We start from the raw sequence: 17,541 nt of genomic DNA, 5'->3' as shown, positions 1-17,541 counted from the left end.
TGAGACAGAGTCTCACTCTGTTGCCAGGTGCCAGGCTGGAGTGCAGTGGCGTAATCTCAGCTCACTGCAACCTCCACCTCCCAGGTTCAAGCAATTCTCCTGCCTCAGCCTTCCGAGTAGCTGGGACTACAGGCGTGCGCCACCACACCTGGCTAATTTTTGTATTTTTAGTAGAGATGGGGTTTCACCATGTTGGCCAGGATGGTCTCAATCTCTTGACCTCATGATCTGCCCACCTCGGCCTCCTAAAGTGCTGGGATTACAGGTGTGAGCCACGACGCCCAGCCCATAAATACTTTTGACTCAGAAAAATTGTACTTCTGGGAATTTATCCAAACAATATAAAAATGAAAATGTATAAAGATCCAGAGAATGGATAATTACTACAGCACTGTTTGTAAGAGAAAAAACGTGGCAACAAACTAAATCCATAATAGTGAAGTAAACTATGGCAAAATTCTTTAATAGTCAATTTTGCAGTTATTAACAAATGTGCTTTATAAAAGTATTTAATCACACAGAATATTATTTCAAGATATTACTAATTTTAAAAGAATATATCATGATATACAATCACATTTTTATTTTAAAATACATAGAAGTATTACACTAAAATCTTACCTATGATTATCTGTGGATGATAGGAATAAAGATTTAAATTTTTTCCTTTTTGCTCATTTGTGCTTTTTATAACAAACACATACTACTTTTCAAACAAGGCAAAAACTATTGGGCAGACTCTGAAACATCATAATGTATGACGGGCTATCTTACAAAGATACTATAGAAACAATAATCTAATATATTTGTATTTTATTACCTTATATTGTAATAGACTGCTTTGCAAAGAAAAAGTTTCATTTTATCTAGAAAATGTTTTTGGTTAAGCCTAACTTACCATCATTTATAAAATGCTACCAAAAGGTTAAGTGTCTGCATTCATGATGTAAGAATATTCGATCTGACTTTTAAGGATTACAGTTATAATGAAGAAATTACTTAAAAATAGGGCTTACATAATCACTATAATTCTTAATTTCTTATTACCTATTTTCCATCATATGCCAAATACCATGTGCTAAAAAGGTTACCTACACTCAAAGGCACTAACCTTCACAGATAAGCTGTACATTCCTTTTGTTAGCAGCAAGATTAATGCAGAAAGAAATGAGTTCCAAGTCAATTCGTTCATCTGAACATTCAAATAGCATCTTCATTAACTAGCAGGAAGAAGAGTGCATATTTTACTCAAGAAAAAAACTCAAAAAGCCAAACATAGAAGCAATATTTTATCATAATATGTTACCTTAGATTGTACATTGGAAATAATATAACTATTTACATTTAAACTCATAAAACTGGCAGGCATTCACTGTTAAGTAACCAGATGAATAAACAGTTAATGGACTCTTAGATGCTCAGAATTAAATAAGAACTTCTAAGCACAGTGTAGAATATAAGAGAAATATTAGATAAAACATCTGCCCTTAAAGAATTAAACATATTGTTTGGAAGCAGAGCATTCTAAGCAAAGAAAATAGCTTATGCAAAGGTCATAATGCAGGAAAAAACAGTACTCTATGAAGAACTAAAAGAAAGCAAGCACTGTTGGTGAAAGGGAAACAACAGTTTTAAGAGATAAGAAGGTAAAAGCCAGATCATGCAGGGTCTTGAAGTACATGTTAAAGATTTTGGCCTTCGCGCTAAGGATAATGGGAAGCTACTAAAAGCTTCTAAATAGGAAAGTGTCAGGATAAAATGTGTGTCTCAAAAAGATTTAGCAAGTGTAGAAAATAGAATAAACTTGCAAGAAAATATGGGGAGCCATGTAGGAGGCTAGAGGAAAAGTCCCAGGAAGAAGATGGCTGCCTGGACTAGGTAGAGATAAAAGGATTGATTAGACATATATTTAGAGAAGAAAACCAAAATGGAGTTTAATAACAGACTAGACATTATGGTTAAAGGAGAGGAGTTGTCAAAGATGACTTCCAGGTTTATGCACTGAGCAATGACATACATGCTGATGCCAACATCTACCAAAAAGGAGAAACTAGGGTAGGAGAAAACTTTAAAGGGAAGATGGTAATTTTGGTTTTAGATATGCTGCGTTTAAGCTGCTTATGTGATAGTCTAATGCAGATATTCAGTAGGAAGTTATAAATGCAGGCCTGAGTTTAGAAGAAATGTCTGGACTGGAGGTATAATTTTAGGAACTGGCATATATGGTTGAAACTGAAGCTGCAGGCTAAATCCAATCACTTGGGCATGGGTATCAAATGAGAAAAGAACTTTTTTAGTGATAAGAGAAAAGGAAGGAAGGTCTGAGAAGCAAGAGACAAAAAGGTAAGAAGGAAAAGGCAGGCTACCTAAGCCATTTAGCAGTAATCCAGATCTGTCATCATGAGAGATAGATGCTATAATAAAGGACAAATAAAGAAACTTCATGCTATGTTTTGGAGAAGCTAGTCTTCTATTATTGTCAAATCACCAAATTAACTTAGTGTATAGTACATAAAGAGAGTCTTCTCTCAACATAAATTGTTAACAACAAAGAGGAGTTATTCCTAAAATTTAAAATATGAAAACTTCTTATGTTTTATCTCAGGGCAATACCTTTTTAAAACAACATGCCTTCATGAATCCAACACAGTGAATAATAAATATTTATATATTTTAGACCTCATTCTGTTAAATCTTGTTTTGATTATTGTTAGTTCAAGATGACTTCTGCATTTCAAAAATATGTGGTCAACATATAAAAATAAATCACATTTCTATGTGTTAGTAGTGAACAGCTGAAAACCAAAATTAAATTTGGTTAAATTAATTAAAAATCATAATATCACTCAAATTATTAGGTATATTTCTAAGCAAATACACTGATCTGCATGCTGAAAATTACAAAACACTGTAGCAGGTGAATGGCTGGCATGTATCATGTACTCCTTCTGAGAACAGATCTTTAACCACAAATATTACTACAGATGGAATCTCTAGGTAAGAATCATTACTACTTAATAAAGCTACAGAATAAAAAAAGATTCAAGGGCAAAAATAAAATAATCTTAATTTACTGGATATATATTTAACAGATTTCACTACCTATCTGTCCAATTAAAATTAAATTACAAATAAAATTGCCAATAACCATTAAATTAAAAATTACCAAAAATGTAGGTGACAATCCTCTAATTAACTGGTATGTTTTCTAAACTGTAATTAAAAACCTACTGTAGATATTTTTTCAAACTGAGAATTGGTTACATTGAAGCAAAGTTTCAAGCAAAGTATGTATTGCTAACCAAAATTATTTATTTCAAATTAACCTTTGTAGTATTAAAATTACCCTTAAACACAGGGCTACAGGTTATTATTTTAGAAGGTAAAAAAAAATTTTAAAAGTAATTTCCATACTAAATTCTACCTAGAAATAAATAATCAGAAACTAGATTTTTAGAAAATAATGCATGGCTTGAAAACTTACTCAACTTCCATTCCTCAAATCAAGCTAAATTAGGACTAAATATAAATTAAATGTATAATGATATAGAATTAGTTTTTCATAATAAGAGAGATAAACACTTCAATTTTAATTAAAGCTTTCAAATAAAAAAAAATAGTTCAAATTTCAAATGAAAGAGTATGTCTTTAATTTGATTGCTATCATGGCACTTCAAAAGTAAGTGTAATTGCTGAGAACTAGAAAATATTAAACCTAGATTTGTTAGTTTTAAATATGTCCATTGTCATCTTTCACTAATTTAACAGAAAAGCACTAAAAGGGCTTCAGCCTGTGCCATGAAGAGGCAATAGTGTTCAATCAGACAAGTCCCATATTGAGTATCAGATACCAAAGACCCATGACTGAAATCACTGTGTCTAGACTCTCTGGCACCTGACTTCACTTATTTACCAGTGACCAGAGGCCAACCCCCACAGCTCTCTGTATTCACATACAACTCTACCACCCCCGCCTCCTACCCAAACATCTTTGAATGATTATACCAGAACTTTGCATGCCTCAGGAATCTCTTCTGACTGGCTACTCCCTAACTCTCCTGTTTGAAGTGATGCTCTGGTTTCTGAACTTCAGCAGATAATGGCAGGCAGGAGCTAAGGGGGCTGTCAGAAAGGACGTTTACCAGCATTCAGCTAAAAAGAAGCATGTAGATCAAAGGGGGACATATAGGACAACTGTGGTGGAAAACATGTGGATCACTATGAAGATTCTTGCACACTGTTCTAGGATAAAATATTAAATAACACCATGACATCACTACCTAACCATGTACTTTGGCCATTCTATTACCAATAAATACTTTTATAAGCATCTGGATGGCATTTGCACCCATTTAAACAAAACATGCATCTCAGAGGTCTAAATAACAACGAACTGTTAATGTGTACTTTTAACTATTATTAGAATACAATCATTCCCGGCTATCCTCAAGTATGCTTACCTGAAACAATCTACCCATTGAGACCATTAAGATCATGTATAAAGACCTGACCTGGCCCCTAAATTTTACGTAACAGCGGATACAATAGGATAAGCAAGTTAAAATACATTGGATAACTAGAGGCAATAAAGTACAAAGGAAGCAAAGCAATATATTGGGAGAGATTATGAGGCATGTTGTATATATAATGACCTACTCTGGATGTTAAATATTTTATCAAAGTAAATTCTAATCTAATTACAGGTTTCTCCTATAAAACACATAAAAGACAGGCAATATTTAAAATGGACTATGAATGGATCAAAATGATGAGAAAGATTTTACTAAGAATATCTTACTTTCATAGCTTACAGTTTATAAAGCTCCTTTAATATTGTAATAAAGATGACTATACTTAATTTCTTTTTCATCACTGAAATGAATATGAATTACTACTAGGCCACTGCTCTCCTACCTTCAAAGTCATGTTATTTGCAATACATGAAGATTTTTTACTAAGCAAACATTAATACATATAATTATAAAAAGAACAGAATATTATATTAACTCCAAGATATTCCAACCTGGGTTATGACTTTAATAAGTAAGTTAATCAGCAGCTGATTAAACTCATAAGTGAATTTAAAGCTTTATTGGCATTATAAACATTACTTTGAGTAGCCAATACTTCTAAAGGACTATCTTTTTAACTTCTGAAGGAAACTTGGAAATTTCATTTAATTTCTGACTTGCTTTCCATGATTCTTTCATTTTGCAATTAAGTTGGCACTGGGTGGCAATAAAACCATGTCAACTTTTCTCCTTAAATATGTAAAATTTGGCACTGTAAAGTACAAGTTATAGGCTGGATGCCACATTAGGAACAAATATGTTGTACAGTATTTATTTTTCTCAAAATACCAGCTCATATAGAAGCTTCAGGATGTTTAAAACATAATTTGGTAACATAACCTTATTCCCTTAAGGGTTGAAATTTCAAAAAGAAAAATAAATGGGAAAAAGAAAACATCGAAAATCCTTGACCTCCTAAATTTGGATAATGTTGTTCATGAAATCTAGATTACACATGTTCTGAAAACTTCATTGCATACATGTTTGATGTTAGAAAACTGTCTGGTAAGAAAACGTGTGGATATTGTTCCTGAAAAGATATGGGAGAACTTTCTCTATACAAAGTTTTAAATTGCAATAATAAGATCTAAAAAGTAACCTAGACAGACTCTTATTTCTGATTCTTTCATTTAAAATAAAGTTTTACATTTTATATTTGAGATTAGGCATTCTAGAAGAATAGGATAACTTCAAATTCAAAATTGTATAAATAAGTTTCCTATTTCTTCTTGGTTTACATTTATTTCTCTTTTATTTAATGCTATTCTCTTTAAGATCTAAACATGGATAAAAACAGTCAATCTCAGCAAGAATATTATTTTTTTTGGCTGCTTTCCAGTTCATATCCTGTGGTCAATGAAGCTCTGACTCTAAATGAAATCAGAAAAGGAACACCCTTTGAAACTGCAAAGCAGAAACCTTTAGAACATATGGAGTGAGACTGCAGTAAATCACCTGTAATCTCCCTTTGACATGGCTACTCTTTTATTGAAAACTTGTTTGACAAAGAGTTTGATTACATTTTGAATTGAGTACAGTCTGACATGCATTCTCTCTATAAGACACCGTGCCTTGCTAGATAAGATATGCTGTGTATTCTTTCAGGGATGTCTATTTCCTATAAACAAGCATAATTTACTTATCCCTTGATATAAAAGTCTAAGAAATTACCCTTGAGAGTTTGTCAATGTTTTAAATATATGTAGGTGAAGTGTTAAAATTCTCGATTAGCAAATTCACTATTGGTATTGTTTCATTTAATTTGGAATGAATGGAAGAATAGTCAATTAGAATTAATAAAGAGAAAAATTATAGTCTATTTTTTTACTACATATTATTTTTCAAGTAACATGCATTTAATAATTCTTTTTAGACTAAGAAGGAATTGTGTAGTAGAGGTCTTAAGATCTTTCATAAGTATGATTTGTTCATATTCTTCTAACATGTTTTTAAAAGTACACTACTTTATTGTATATCATACAATCTACAATTTTTCCATTTTAGAAAACTATTTTATAAAAAACGTTGTAATATTAAAAATCAACCCAACCAGCGTTCCAATCATCATAATTCAAATCAGTGGAAGGTAGTTTCATAAAGATTAATGACACAATAGTGATTTTATGAATGTTAATTCCCTAGGAGTAAAATTATACTATGTACAGAATCTCTACTCTTATAACATGCAGTCCATGTTAAAAAAAATCAATAAACTCTTTCAAGACAAATAGACCTAACATATGATCCATAACTATCCACTGAATCCTAGCAAAAAATCTTTCTTGAGAGCAGTAGTATAAAAGTGAAAGAATTTTAATGAAATATTTTCCCATTAGAGAATGCAAAGCAATTAAAACTATTAATATTAAACATAAAATTAAAATACATGTGACAAACTTAAGCAATATTTGCAACACAAAATTAAAATGGTTATTATATACATTGATCTTATTTGTTAATAATAAAAATATTAATGCATCAATTTAAATACTGTGAAGTCCCATTTTGATAGCTCACACTTGCAATCCCAGAACTTTGGGAGGACAAGTAGGGAGGATCACTTGAAACCAAAAGTTTGAGACTAACCTGGGCAACAAAGTAAGAATCCGTCTGTATAAAATTTTTTTTTTAATGTAAAAATTAACCATTCATAGTGCTGTACACCCACAGTCCTAGCTATCCAGGAGGCTGAAGCAGGAGGACTGCTTGAGCCCAGGTATTTTAAGGCTCCAGTGAGCTATAATTGTACCACTGCATTTTAGCTTGGGCAACAGAGTAAGATCCTGTCTCTTAAAAAAAAGAAAAAGAAAAGAAGAAAGGAAGAGAGAGAGAGAGAGAGAGAGAGAGAGAGAGAGAGAGAGAGAGGCAGGCAGAAGCAGAGGCAGAGGCAGGAAGGAGGGAAGGGAGGAGACATGAATGATTTGTAACAGAATATGGTTAATAAACATAGAAAAAAATGTTCAGCCTCACCAATATTCATGGAAATGCAAATAAAAAGAAATAATGAACCACCACATATTTAGAAGAACAGTAATATCCAGTGTTGTTAAAAATTAAATGCTAGCTGGAAATAAAAACTTATGATTTCTTAGAAGATATTTTGATCATTATCTTTTGACTTAGTTATCCCACTTTTAGGAATTTAAACTGAAAAAAAATTCAGAGACGTGGGGAAGCATTTACAAATATGATATCTCACATTATTTTCATTTGCTTACATATATTTTAATGTGATAAATTGGAAAAAACATACAATTTAATAATATTTAAATTATGGTACATTAATGCAATAGAATTTATACAACTACTAAAAATAATTTCTGAAGAATGTTCAGTGACATGAGAATATAATTATGATCTATTAATAAAGCAGTATGTAAAAATTATATGTACTATATAATCTCAATATATTGTTTTTTAAGTATGTAGAGAGAAGTATACCAAAGTGTTAAATAGTTATCTCTAAGTTTGGGATAAAGGAAAGTTATCTTCATTTTTATACAGTTCTGTACTTCTTCAATTTTCTATTACAAATTTATAGTATTATTAAGAAGAGAACTTTTTAAGAGAGAAAATCTTGACAAATCAAGAGAAAAGAGTAAATATATACATATTTCTTAAATGTTTTTCTTAAAACACTTAAACCACTTACCTGTGGTATACAGTCAGTATATGCAAACATTGATTTAAAGCGGTCATCCATGCTTATGTGGTAAAGAACACACATTGCTATTTGTTTGTAGTTGTCATTGCCTAGGAATAAAACATCATGGTGATGGTGATATAAATATGTTTTTTATATAGCACACTCAAATCAATGTACTCCAACTTAAACTACTGAATAAAATCCTTATATAAACTTAATCTGAAAAATATTTTGAGTATCTATTTCAAATCGGAAGTTTGCAGCAAATGCATATTCATGTTATATGTGAAACATCACTAATTTCCAAGACAGAATGTCTAATTTCCAAGGTGTATTTTTGAAAAAGAAAATTAACCCTAAGAATTAATTATTTTCATGAGTTCAACATAAGGAAAATTGGGTCATTAGCCTCCCCATCTTTACTGTTTTATCAAAATATGTGATTAATACAGTTCATTTACAGTGGTGATATATAAGAAATAGTAAATTAAAAAGCATATTTCTATGAATCAGAAACTGAAAATATCATCCAAATAATGAAAGAAGTAAAGTAGCAGTTATAACAAAAATAAAGACTATAAAATGCTGTAAGTTATAACATAACCTAAATATAGTATGAAAAATGTCTCAGAATTTCTAAGGTAAAATTATTCTAGTTTTACACATTTTGAAACTGAAAAAAAAAATGAATAGGTATCATAGATTTGAAAAACAAAATGGGAATTCACTACGTCATTTAATCCTACCTGCTTTCAGATGAACATATTTTAAGTACCTACTTATGATCTCAAAGTCAGTGAAAAAACTAGAGCCAGAAAAGTTGCTTAACTAAAAATTTTATCCAAAAAACAACATCCTTTTTGAAAATTCTGGGATATAAGAAATCCTGAAGATATTCCCAAGGTAGTTAGAAATTCTTTAACGGAAATAAATTGGTATAATTTCTTTTCTTTTTTTTTTTTTGAGATGGAGTCTCACTCTGTTGCCCAGACTGGAGTACAGTGGTGGGATCTCCTCTCCCTGCAAACTCCACCTCCTGAGTTCAAGTGGTTCTCAGGCTCCCAAGTAGCTGGGATTATAGGCAGCTAATTTTTTATATTTTTAGTAGAGATGGGGTTTCACTATATTGGCCAGGCTGGTCTCAAACTCCTGACCCCATGATCCTCCCGCCTCGGCCTCCCAAAGTGCTGGGATTACAGGCATGAGCCACTGCGCCCGGCCCTAAACTGTTATTTTCACAAGGCCTAGCATAGAACATGGAAGTCGTTCAATAAATATCTGCTGATTGATTCTGTTTTAATATTTAAAAATAAAAGCTGAAGAAATAAACTCATTTAGTCAAAGACAGAAATTACCAGTTCTAAAAGGGGTTCAGAATTTCAGACAAATAAGATTTGAGACAGAAGCATTTTATAAAATTTCAAGAGATCTTTTATTTATTTTTTATTGTACTTTAGGTTCTAGGGTACATGTGCAGATCATGCAGGATTGTTGCATAGGTACATACATGGCAAGGTGGTTTGCTACCTCCATCCCCATATCACCTATATCTGGCATTTCTCCCTATGTTATCCCTCCCCAACTCCCCATCCCCTGCTGTCCCTTCCCTAGCCCCGCCCCCAACAAACCCAAGTGTGTGATACTTCTCTCCCTGTGTCCATGTGTTCTTATTGTTCAACACCCACCTATGAGTGAGAACATGCAGTGTTTGATTTTCTGTTCTTGTGCCAGTTTGCTGAGAATAGTAGTTTCCATATTCATCCATATTCCTACAAAGGACACAAACTCATCGTTTTTTATGGCTGCATAGTATTCCATGGTGTGTATGTGCCACATAAAAGTAAGCAAAAAAATAGAGTGACCCTCTAGTTCCCAAATTTATTTTGAACTTCCTTACCATCTGATATATTTTATCTAACATATAAGCTCCAGGAAAGCAAGGACTTTATTCACTGCATTATCCTCAGATGCAGGAATAGTACCTAACACAAAGTAGGTATTTAATAATTGTTGATTGACTAGTAATAATCATTTATTAAACATTTACTACATATCAAGAGCCATGTTAAACAAACTACATGGCATTGAATCTCAATCTGTCAAATAGGTCTTATCATCCCTATGTTTCAGATAAGAAATCTAAAGTTTAGAGAAAAATAAATACTTGCTGCATAGCCTTGTAAGTGGTTGAGTGGGGATTTAAACACGGTCTCTCTGATTCCAGAATCTTTACCAGGTTATGTTACAATAGTAGTCTCAAACATTTTTTTCCTCATTTGATGCCTTCAGTATTGAACATTTTTATATCATAAGGTAAAACTGTTTTCCAAGTAAGATATTATCAGGTATAAAAGACTGATAAACACTGATATATGAGAGAATTAAACATGTTTTTAAAATATACTGCTTTTTAATCCAAACTTTTAGATTTTGCATCTTTCAAAATGGTTTGGCTGAAGCCTATTTGCTATTGCTTACAACAGCAATAAGAACAACTTCCTGGGATAAGATAAAAACAATTTGTTTGTCAGATGAACAAATACTAGTAAGCATTTTCACCCTAACTAAAATCTATAAATTCACTAATTCAACTACTTGGAATACAACATACACTGGAAATACATTTTATTTATATAAAATAATATTTATTTCATCCATTTTAGATTTTTTCCCTATAGCATTATTTAAAGAAAAATGAAATTCATAGAAAATTTACAGAATAGAGAGTCCAGATCAAATCATTTACTCACATTTCTTCTATTGTTTGAAGAGCTTTACTACAAAATTTTTAAAGAAGAGAGAAGCTAAATTAGAGTCAGAGATAGGCTCTAAGGATAATGGCCATTGACTAAGGCGAAAATAAAGCTAAGATACAGTAATATGGGAGAAAATAATATTTAAACTCTTTGTTTAGAGGTGAGAATTTTATCTGGAGGAAAGTATAATGTAAAAATTGTGAAACTGCTCCAAGTAGGAAAAAAGTGCAGACAAAATAAATGTTCTCAACCCCAACAATTTTGTCCTTGAGTTTGGAGCACTCTAAATATGTAAGATCTATCCATTTTAATGTTAGATTTTAACAGAGCACATTTTTATACTGTTGAAAGCACCAATTTATACCTATTCTAGTATAAAGCACATTTATCATAGCAAAACGTACATTTAAACAGATTCTCATGATATTAGGTTAAGAATGAAAAATTACAACTTCATACCTCAAGGAAGTAGGAATTCCTTAGTCTTGGTCAGACTGTAGTTCATATTCTTTTTTTTCCCTTAGAAATTTAGAAGTTTGAAAATTTTTTCAAATAGACTTTTAAAGCAAACTCTCATATTCTGAAGGCAAGTATCTCCTTCCCCGTGATTCCAGTTATTTTCTGTCATTCAGCTGTGGATAAATCCTACTCCTACTTAATTTTACAGAATATTTGAAGATACTTTCTCTATCTAATGGATTCACTGGAAAGTAGGATTCCAAGTAACACAACTTATTAAATGGTAAAGGAAACAAAGAAAAATAGATAATATAAAAGATTCTTCAACAACAAAGTAAATAATCATCATTAAAATTCAATGTGAGGCTAGGAATGAAATAGGAAGCTATCCTATGCTCTAGGAGAATCTGTCTGCTGTTCATATCAATGAAAAAAATTTTAAAAAGCAATGTCCTAAGGTGGCACATCATTCATGTAAGGTGAGAGGAAGGAAGAACTCACTCTTAAAACTTAAGTACTACATTAAAAGAACAAGAAATTACTGAACATCGGGAAAAGCTAAAAAATAAATAATAAATAAAATAACAAGGGAAATTCTCTAGTTAATTTTATATATATGTATGTATACGTGTGTGTGTACACACACACACACACACATACACACACAGCTTCCAAAGGCCAACTCAGGATAAAGGCTATCTGTTAGAACAGAAAGTAATCTCAGCACTTTGAGAGACCGAGGTGGATGGATCGCAGGGTCAGGAGCTCAATGCCAGCCTGGCCAGCATGATGAAACCCTGTCTCTACTAAAAATAAAAAAATTAGCTAGGTACGATGGCACACCCCTGTAGTCCCAGCTACTTGGGAGGCTGAGGCAGGAGAATCACTTGAACCTGTGAGGCTGAGGTTGCAGTGAGCAGAGATTGTGCTACTGCACTCCAGCCTGGGTGACAAGAGCAAGACTCCAACTCAAAAAAGAAAGAAAGAAAAGAAGTACAAAGAAGAGTCCTAAAATTACTGGCAGATGAATAATATAGGTAAGAAGCAGTTATCAGATATAACAATTTATTTGAATTTTATATAGCAAAACTAATATCTAATTTCCAAAAGTAGGATGATTCATTTTGCAGCCAGTTCTGCTCTTGTGTACTTTCTCATTTTCTTATTCTCTTCACACTTATGGCCAAAAGTGAAAGCTTCTTGCGTTCTCCCACACCTTCCTAATTCTTCTCTATCTGTGATCCCCTTATTTAAAAAACTGAATACATTTCTCATTTCCTATAATATTCATCTAAAATGATCATCATATCCAAAAGTTTGCTAAAAACTAAAGGTCTGAAGTTAAGAGAAGCTCTAGGGACATAAGGCTATGAACAACTAATCTTTCTTATACCACAATTCTTTGAGAGGTTAAAGAGAAAGGGTTAAACAATGGTATTGTTCTTATCGCATGTTCAGCATAGTTTTTCACATTTAGACCTTACAGTAATTAAAGGGGTAGGTATTATCTTTGATTCAGAGATAAGGCAATGACATTCACTAAGGATATGACTCTTTCAAAAGGAAACACAGATGTGCATCAGGGATTCAAACCTAGGTCTGACTATAAAGCTCATGCATGCACTTTTTACCAAGTCTTCCAGGAGGCAGCAGAAAGACTGAAATCAATCATGCCATATAAATGCAAGTTATTATCATCATTCCTTAGGGCAAAGTACAGGAAGGAGATTTCACCTAGAGGGACTCTTAGGATCTGCTGGATCTGGGACTTCTGGGGAAGACAGTGAGAAGATTGGCAGTAGTGAAGAGAGGAGAAGAAATGAAGAAATGCAATCAGATATTTCTCAGAGGACCTGGGCCCAGATATAGTAGGTTCCAATGGATGAAATAAGTTCTTGATGGGGCAAACTGCATTATACCCCAAGCAGTTTTGAGGACTAGATCTATAGCAGCCGAAGTTCTGAAACTCACTCTCACTAAATTAGACAGTAACTGCTATCAATCTGTGATTTTATGAGAATAACTAGAAGCTCAAAATGTGGATAGAGTGATAAAAGCAATACGCAAACATAGTGGTTGAGAGCTCAGGCTCTGGAGACAGACTGCTTGGGTTCAATCTGTGGCTTTTCTCTCATTAGCTACATAGCCTTGTGAATGTTATTTAAATTCTGTGTTTCAGTTTCATAATCTGTAAATAACTGTACCTACCTGAAAAGGCTGCTGTGTGAGGATTAGGTAAGAGATTCCTGGTAAAGCAATTAGCACTAAGTTTGACATACAATAAACCAATTCAATAATTATCATTTATTATTATCATTATTATGCTGGCAGTAACATTCTTTTTGTTTTACCAATGCAACAGTATTATCAGGTGTTCCTAATACATATGATGCTTTTTTTTTTTTTTAAATCCTCAAGACTTGAACTGTAGTGAGAAGTAAAGTAAGTTGGAGAGGCAGCTGAGATTTCTGAGATGAGCTAGACAGGGTTCAGAGGTATACTCTGAGCCAGTGGCTGTGCCACTTGCTTTTCTACCTAGTCATTTTCCTATAAAGCTCTGCAGTTTATAAAATTTAGGCTAAGAAGAGTCATCTTACACCTGAGGCTCTACTCAGTGAACCATATATAATAAGAATCCATCATCATTCTCTCACTCTCATAGTTACAAATTCCTTAATGGAAAAAAAAAAAAAAACTTTACTAAAGAAAATGATGCCCTCTCCATTCTCCCCTCCACACACACATTGTGAAATCTCTCCTCCTTTCATGTTTCCTTCTTTTAACAGAACTTGCTTTCACTCCTAAAGTGGGGAATAGTCATGGAGGGGATGGGCTATCAAGCAGATGCAAGAACAGACAGAAGTCTGAGGACACTGAAGAGAAACCTCACAATTAGCTACCCTGTTTCATTTACCTTTAAACAGCATGTCCCGGAGAAATAAAATCTATATAAGCAGAGGTGTTTTCCTCATGTTTTAGCTGAAGACAACTGAAAAAAAGAAACTGGACTACATACAACTAGTGCTGCACCAGATAGATAGATAGATATATATATTTTAGGAAAGCATGTAAAAGGGAGTTAAAACAGAGCTAAGGGACTATAATATTGTATTCAGGGGTCTAAAACCAAGTCGCTAATGCATCTTCTGGATTTTATCTGGGTGAAGTTTCCCCTAGAATTCAAACAATTGATTTACAAATAACTATAAAGTTAATTTCCCCCTTTTTTGTATTTAGTTAGGGAATGAAAAAGATATAAACTGGCAATTGGCCTTTATTAAAAAAATACATAAATATTTTTTCAATGGTCTTGTTACCCATCTGTTATCTTGATGATGCTAGTTCTATCCTACAGTTACAAATCACGTATTTTCTTTCTCTTCTAAATAATTTCAATATATGAAGACTATAATATATACACCATATGTATCTTACTCACTGAATCATAAACGATTACATAATCAACTGCTTAATAAAAATGCCTATAACTTCATGGCAGCTAACAGATACCTAACACCTATAACCAAAAAGACAAGGCATTTTAGAACAAAAGTGAGTACCTGGACGGAAGATGTCTGGAAATAACCTGAATTCATCTATTCAAACACAACTCTGCAGAGAAAGTAAAGGCTCTTTGGCAGCCAACATTTATTATTATGGCTCAAAGGCTAATTTGCAGATCACATAGCAATAAACAGCTATTAGAGAGATTAAATGGTCTAAGTAAAATGAAGAACTTATCCTTTATTGTAAACTAATAGTCTTCTTCATTCACTGAAAGAATATCTGCGTTCTTACGAAATAAACACCAAGAAAAAAATCTTACATACCCTAAATGAATTCCTACAAGGAATGAGATTGGAGGGCATGATTTTTTTCATGAGAATTCATGACTAGAAGCCATAAACTCTAGCTAACCAGCTAGGATTCTTCTACATCCTACAAATGGCAGACATTTCAAAACACTCCTTTAAGATATAAAGACATCAATTATTCCCTAATGACATCCTAGGTAAAAACAGGCTGCCAACAGTTAGCATCCTGGCATAGCACCAAAGGCTCTGTGAATTTTGAACACAGGCAGTGAAAAGACTGAGTATCTTGAGAACTAGGTTCTTAATGACTGGAGGTGGATTAGTCAAATCTGTTCAAGTAATAAGGGCAGGGTAGGAAAAAAAATGGCCTAGTCATTATGATTCCTTTGGTATTTATGGTAATAAACATGAATCATGATGAACTCACTGGCTATTAAATGCAGAGGTCATAAGTACTTCGATAGGATTTCCACAGGAATTCACCGTTAATTAGCTGGATCATTATTTGAAAGTGTTACTGAATTATCTTAGCATTTGTGCAGCCATTCCCCTCAAATTGGTCATTCCCAGCTGAGGGCAGTTAATGCCTTAACAAACTGGTCATTAACTCCAGTAACTGATTTTGTGGGAATTATTGCACTTATAAAGTACATTCAAGAGTTTATAAGAAACATTGCATCTTTTTTTTCTTTTTAAAGAAATTTACAGCTGTAGTTCAGCTGGGGCAGCTAAAGGAGAGAAAAAAATCAGCTCTCTGGGCTGCTCTCAGAATCGATTTTCTGCCAGTTAAAGGGCAAAACACATGCTGATGGGTTTTGAATTTTAAAATGTCTTCAGTTTTTTCATCTCTGAAGTGATTAGTAAAACTACCATTCAATTACTAATTTTGTAAGACACTTGGGATTTTTCATTCACAGTTAAGTCAAGCAGAAATATGAGTTCTGAACACCAGAACTCAAAGCTAAATTTCCGCTTCTGCAGTAGACCCAGCCCAACACTGTGAAAACAAAGTGAGAATACAAGTTACGGGCCACATTATTAGCCAGATTCATTCCCATATACACTCTATGTCTTCTTTCAAAGTAGAACACTCCCTTTGATGTCACAAAGACTCCATGAAAAGTTAAGAGAAGTGAGAATATAAGCACACCTGTATTAGAATAGAACAGCATTAAGGTGATATATTACCTCTGAAAAGTTGATATGAATACAACATGCTTCAAAATTTGCAGGTGTCTTTAAATTTGTTACAGAGTTAGAGCCCCTAAAGTTATATTAATACAGTGAAAATGCCACAAGCAAAACCCACTGCTTAAAAGATAATTGCAATAATTATTGAGCATGTTGACTAAACTGACATAGACTGAAAATATACTGAAGTTATATTAGAACATTTTTGATACTTGTTTCCATATAATTTTATGCTTATTAAAGCATATACTGTAGAGGCATACTCAGTATAGTCTATTTTAAATCTGAATTTGCGCAGACCAATGCTTAAGATTGTAACTACCTGAATGATCTGTTTTATAATAGATTTCTCTATAGTCAAGATTTGAGATGAACAGATAAAAATCAACAGCTATTAACCAACAGTTAAGGGGAAAAAATAAACATAATTTATAGGTTACAAAGATTAGTATAAAAACATTAAGTACAACAATAGTTTCTGAGGTACACGGGTTCACGAATAAGTAATTTTTTATGTCCAATTATTTAATTTTAAAAGTATGAGAAACTAACATTGCAGATCTACCAGTAAGCTAAACACTCTATTTTTAGAGATATTCACTCAATGAGTATACTTATATACAACATTTTGATGGATTTTCATTGTTTTATTTTAGTATGTACAACTGTACATTTTGCCATGAAGCTCATTTTTCAACATGTCTTCAATTATTTTATTGTCTTCACTGGAATTTTTATTACATCCAGAAAATACAACTTATCTGCAATAAGCCCTAAACTATACACAAACTTATGGTACAAACGATAAGGACCAAAATAAAGCCCTTAACAATGACTACTTTCTCGCCTATATGTCCACATCATTGACTTAACATGCTTTGGCCAAATTTTACCATTGAGAAATGGAGACACCCTAGGCAATATTCACACACACAGTATTGGAACCAGCTGGTGACAGAATAATCTTAAGAAAAAAGGCTTCTTGATTTAATTGGGAAAACAGGAGGAAGCATAAATTTTACTGCCATTAATAACTTCAAGCAATCTTGATATGACTCTACCTCACCCTGACGGCGAGACATGTGCTTTCTGTTAAACTGTTT

General features: G+C 32.8%; 1 protein-coding gene across 1 annotated transcript in view; it reads right to left on the bottom strand.

Moving 5' to 3' along the window:
- KIFAP3 (kinesin associated protein 3) overlaps positions 1–17,541 on the bottom strand; it is a 149,960-nt gene that overhangs the window by 59,575 nt on the left and 72,844 nt on the right. Inside the window, exons 11-12 of the mRNA XM_074389807.1 lie at positions 8,224–8,324; positions 1,112–1,220 (exon numbers count right to left, since the gene is read on the bottom strand). Coding sequence (XP_074245908.1) covers positions 1,112–1,220; positions 8,224–8,324 — 210 coding nt within the window. The remainder of the gene's footprint in view (positions 1–1,111; positions 1,221–8,223; positions 8,325–17,541) is intronic.

Source organism: Saimiri boliviensis, chromosome 19 (genome assembly GCF_048565385.1).
Source record: "Saimiri boliviensis isolate mSaiBol1 chromosome 19, mSaiBol1.pri, whole genome shotgun sequence".
Taxonomy (NCBI): domain Eukaryota; kingdom Metazoa; phylum Chordata; class Mammalia; order Primates; family Cebidae; genus Saimiri; species Saimiri boliviensis.
This window is presented reverse-complemented; position numbering and strand designations above follow the sequence as displayed.